This window comes from Chenopodium quinoa, unplaced genomic scaffold (assembly GCF_001683475.1).
Source record: "Chenopodium quinoa cultivar QQ74 unplaced genomic scaffold, ASM168347v1, whole genome shotgun sequence".
Taxonomy (NCBI): domain Eukaryota; kingdom Viridiplantae; phylum Streptophyta; class Magnoliopsida; order Caryophyllales; family Amaranthaceae; genus Chenopodium; species Chenopodium quinoa.
This window is the reverse complement of record NW_018743813.1, coordinates 1,156,118-1,161,545: the sequence shown is the minus strand read 5'-3', so window position 1 is coordinate 1,161,545 and position 5,428 is coordinate 1,156,118. Positions and strand designations below refer to the sequence as shown.

The 5,428-nt window shown below is 40.3% G+C and overlaps 1 protein-coding gene across 1 annotated transcript; it reads left to right on the top strand.

Annotated features, from left to right (window-relative positions):
* Positions 1–1,790: 1,790 nt before the first annotated feature.
* On the top strand, positions 1,791–2,180 carry LOC110685442. Its single transcript, XM_021861968.1, has one exon. It carries the CDS (start codon positions 1,791–1,793, stop codon positions 2,178–2,180), a length of 390 nt encoding a protein of 129 aa, XP_021717660.1.
* The last annotated feature ends 3,248 nt before the right edge of the window (positions 2,181–5,428 follow it).

Genomic DNA, 5,428 nt, shown 5'->3' with positions numbered 1-5,428 from the left:
GAAATTAATGTTTTCATGGATGAATTTAGAGTTGGTGGCTCGTCTTTTGACACTTGTCTTTTTTACCTTGAAAAAGTTTTGAAAAGGTGTCAAGACACGAGTTTGGTTTTTAATTGGGAAAAGTGCCACTTTATGGCCGAGGAGGGTGTTGTCCTCGACCATAATTTTTTAAAAAATGGCACTGAAGTTGATTCGGCCAAAGTTTTGGTGATTGAGAAATTGCCACCTCCTAATTCTATCACGGGAGTACGAGCTTTTCTTAGGCATGCCGGTTTCTACCAGAGATTTATCAAAGATTATTCATTAATCGCCAAACCTTTGACTGAATTAATCAAAAAGGATGTTGCTTTTAACTTCAATAAGGCTTGCCTTGAGGCATTTCATAAGCTCAAGGAAGCTCTAATCTCCTCTCCCATTGTGCAAGCTCCAAATTGGAGCTTGCCTTTTGAGCTAATGTGCGATGCGAGTGATTTTGCAGTTGGTTCCGTGCTTGGGCAAAAGAAAGAAGGAAAATCATGTGTCATCTACTATGCAAGTAGGACTTTTGATTAAACTCAAAAGAACTATACAACAACGGATTAGGAAATGCTAGCGGTTGTGTTTGCTTTTGATAAGTTTAGGTCCTATCTTATTTTCTCTAAAGGTGATTGTGTATAAGGATCATATTGCGGTGCGATATCTCATGACTAAGAAGGAAGCAAATCATCGCCTTATCCGTTGGGTTCTCTCTCTTCAAGATTTTCACATGGAAGTGAGGGACAAAAAGGGAGCGGAGAATAATGTTGTGAATCATTTGTCTAGGCTACCTTTTGAGAACAAAAGTGATGTACCAATCAATGATGAGATAGGATTTCAAACTCTTATGGCTATGGCTTCAACATCTAGCCCTTGTTATGCAGACATTGCCCATTATCTTGCTTGTGGAGTCATTCCCCAGAGTTTTCTTCTCAACAAAAGAAGGTTTTTCAAGGAAGTGAGGAGGTATTTTTAGAATGACACATACTTGTTCAAACAATGTGGAGATGGCCTTTTTTTAAAATGTGTTCCGGATCATGAAATCGAAGGAGTTCTAGTGCATTGTCATTCACTACCATGCGGAAGACATGGGGGTGTTGATAAGACGGTGGCAAAAAATTTTCAATCTCTATTATGGTGGCCAATGATGCATAAGGATGCCCACAAGTTCGTTTCACAATGTGATAAGTGTGAATGAAGTGGTGGCATAACTAAAAGGAAAGAAATGCCTTAATAAAGTATCTTGGAAGTTGAGCCATTTGATGTTTGGGGGGTGGACTTTATGGGGCCTTTCGTTTCTTCTTATTGAAATCTATATATCTTTGTAGCGGTTGATTATGTGACAAAATGGATTGAAGCTATACCCTCTCCTACCAATGATCACAAGGTTGTGATTAAGCTTCTAAAGAAGATCATTTTTCCTTGATTTGGGGTTCTAAGAGTGTTAATTAGTGATGGAGGCTCCCATTTCGCCAAAAAGCAATTTGAAGCTCTTCTCAAGAAATATCACGTTCATCACAAGGTTGGAGTACCTTACAACACTCAAAATCAAGGACAAGTGGAGGTTTCGAATCGTGAAATCAAGAATCAACTTGGAAGGATGGTGAACAAATAAAGGAAAGATTGGTCTCTCAAGCTCGATGACACACTATGGGCTCGTAGGATGGCGTACAAGACTCTAATCGGCACGACCCCCTATGGGCTCTTAGGACGGCGTACAAGACTCCAATCGGCAAGACTCCAATCGGCACGACCCCCTACAGGTTGGGCTCAATATGGATTTATCGTTGGCCGGTGAGAAGAGTTTGCTTAAGCTCAATGAACTTGAAGAGCTTAGAAATGATGCTTATGAGAGCTCAAGATTGTATAATGAGAAGACCAAAAAGTGGCATGACCAACATAAACGAAACAAGAGCTTTAAGGTTGGAGATAAGGTTTTGCTTTTCAACTCAAGGCTTTGTTTGTTTCCGGGTAAACTCAAGTCCAAGTGGTCGGGTCCTTTTGTGGTATCGAAGACTACTCCTTACGGTTCTTTTGAGTTAGATGCAGATGGTAACAAGTTTATGGTCAACAGTCATCGTTTGAAGCATTACTTTTGCAAGGAAGAAGTTGGTCTCATTGAATGTCTAATGCTTGATCCTTGGGATCCTAAGCCTCCCCCTTGATGAATTTTTCTCATGGTAAAGCTAGTGACCTCATAAAGAAGCACTTAACGGGAGTAAACCCGAGTTTCTAACACTTTTCTACTCTTCTTTTTTTTTTGTTTTTTTCTTGATGTTTTAATTTTTCTATCTACAATTTTGGATTGATGGATTTATGTGTTTTAGGTTTTGGTTGTGTTGGAATCGTTTGTATGCCTTGCCTTTAGCATGATTGTATGGTGTTTTAGTGTGTTTTGAAGAGAAGTTTTTGTGCATATTTTGAAGCTTTTCTTTTTTAGGGAAGTCCGAACGAGCTCCATTGCAGTTCGAATACTCTCAATCTAGAAGCGAAACTGCTGCAAAATGAGAATTTTTGAAAAATTTGGTGGTTCGACCGAACTCCCTGAAGGTTCAGTCGAACCTTGTAAAATGTTTGACCTAACTTTCTTGTGTTCGGCCGCTCCTACTTTGGAAGTAAAATATGAAAACTCTCTACCATAATTGCATAGATTAAAGATTCAGAATAGGTTCGACCGAACCCAGGGGTGGTTTGACCGAACCTTGGTGTGACCAAACTATCTGAAGTTCGGCCGCTCCAATTTTGGAACTAAAATCTGAAAACTTTCTGCCCAATTTTTGAATTTAAAGTTTGAGAGTAGGTTCGACCGAACCATGAGGTAGTTTGACCAAACTCTGGGTAAAGTTCGACCGAACCTACCAAAGGTTCGACCAAACCCTTGTTGGGAAATATTTTTTAAAGGCGACGAAAAGCAGCACAACTCTTCTTCTCCACTCACCCTCATTTGACTCTCTCTCTTTCTTCTCTTCTCCATCTCACTCTAAAACTCCATTGTCACACCCCATTTCAACCTCAAATATCCATCAAAATTACTCCAATTTTCTCTATTTCTCACTTTTTACACCCAAAATTCCTCACAAAACTCCACCTTTTCAAATTTTTCCCAATTTCTAGGGTTTGATTGAATTGTTATTTTTGAGTTTCTACTTGCTTCCAATCAAGTATGGTATGGTTTTTCTAGCTTTTGCAAGTTCATTTTGTCAATTTCTCTTAGTTTTACCATGTTTTGCATGTTAAAGTATTAATTGTGGTAAAATTGAGATTGTTAGTAATGGCTTGTTTGATGTTTGTGGTTATTTGGGTTTTTCTTGTTGCAATTGATTGGTTGTTGATAGTAGAAATTTCTATATGATGATTATGCATGTATACCTTGATTTTATATGGTTTCAATGTATTTGCTTGAATATATTGATTACACATTAGGTTGTTCATGCTACTACTTTTTTATTGAGAAATTCATGAATTGGATGTAGTTTTGAGATCGTTATTCATTGTTCTTTGTTTGATGTTGATGGTTTGTGAGTGATTATCATAAATTTAGGGTACATCATGTTGAATTTCACCTAGAATTTCTTAGGATTTGCAAATGAATGCGTATGAACGTTTCATTCTTGCCTTGGTTCATAAGTGTTTATTAATGCCTTGAATTGTACTGTTGTTATCCTCTACATCTAATTCACTATTCATGGTTATTACTTTCATGCATAAACTTTTTATCTTGGCAAGCTTTTTATGACACCTCCTGGCTTGCATATTCCTAATGATATTCTTGGTTATTTTGTAGAGTCATAATGTTTGGCAAAAGTAAAGGCAAATCCAAAAGGAAGAGGGCGGGTGAGCCTTCAACACCCTCTTTCCCACCTCCGTCGGACATTAACGATCATGACATCATTTCTCCTAATGAGAATTTCTAGAATGTCTACCAATCACTCATCTCTTGTCCAATTCGATCAACAAGTTTCTTAAGTGCCACAACCTTTAGGAGACTCAACATCTTGGACGAAGTGGTCTGGCTTGCTCAAAACTTTGGGTGGGGTGACTTCATCAACCTTTCCGTTAACACTTATGAGCAAGTTACATTGGAGTTCCTTGCTTCTCTCTACAAGGAAGTATTATAAGAGGATGATGATGGCAATGAACCTTAACTTGTTATTCACTTCCGCATGTTCAATGTGGATCATTCTCTAACTGAGAGTGATCTAAAATAAAACTTCCATTGGCATGGAACCGGGCTTGATCACCCTTCCGAGACGACCATAACTCATCGCATCCTATACAATGAGCAAGAGTGGTGGTGGAGCATATCCTCAAAGGCCAACTTCCGCACTAACACTGCCAAAGTCAACAACATCATCCATATTTCTATGAGATACTTCGCTCGGCTTCTTCAAAATGCCGTATTCTTCAAGGCGAATCTCGGCTTATAGTGAATGATGAGGTGGCTTGCCTCTTTTTGCCGACAACCCTCAACGCATAAAGTTACAATGCTCCTCCACTTTCATCCAATGGCTTTTGGACACTCGTGATAACCGTCTAAGTGACAATATTCACATGGGGGCATGATCACTCTTATTGCCCTTTCCTTGAAGGATGAGGCGTACAAGGACCAAATAGCATTGGTTCGCTACGAGCTCCAAAACAGAAAGGAAGCGGCCGAAGGGTGTCTTCCTTATTCTCTCTCCATCACCGCTCTCCGTTAAAAGCGTTTCAACAACTACACAACCAACAAACACAAGTTTATCCTCTTGGTGGACATAGAGGAAGAATGGAGTGTCCTTCTGGACCCCAATATCACTTCAATGGACCATTCCCATCCTCTAAGATGGAGGATCACCCGGCAGTTCATCCCCGACGACTTGAGGAGGAACGGCACCCGGGGGCGCTATTCCACATCCTTAACCGGTCCACCACCCGGAGTAACCAATTCCCCCCTTTAGAGGGGGAGATGAGGCAACTTCTGCCTTTTCCTTTCCTCCTTTCAATATTAATGCCATCCGTAGCACCCTTGAGGATATCCGTCGTGATAACCAAAGTTCCATTGAACAATGGGGGTACTACGGAAGGATAAATTATGACAATCTTGTGCAAGCGGGCGTTCAAGCTCCCTATGTTAACTATTCCTACTACCCTCCTCAAGAAGGTCCAGTTCCTCATTGGGACCCTTATGACCCCAATAACCCTACCCCCAATGTCTACCCCTATTGGGAAGGTCCTATTGACCCTTCCCAACGTATTGGAACCCCATTTTACGATCCATATCGTCCGGTTGGATGTAATCTGGCCTATGACCTAACATCTACATCCACCCTAAACCCTTTTGATGGTGGTTGGGCTGACAAAGGGTGGCCCTATGAGCATTTCAACCAACCTTTCAACCCATTCATGGATACTCCAGGGTTTAATTTCGATAACC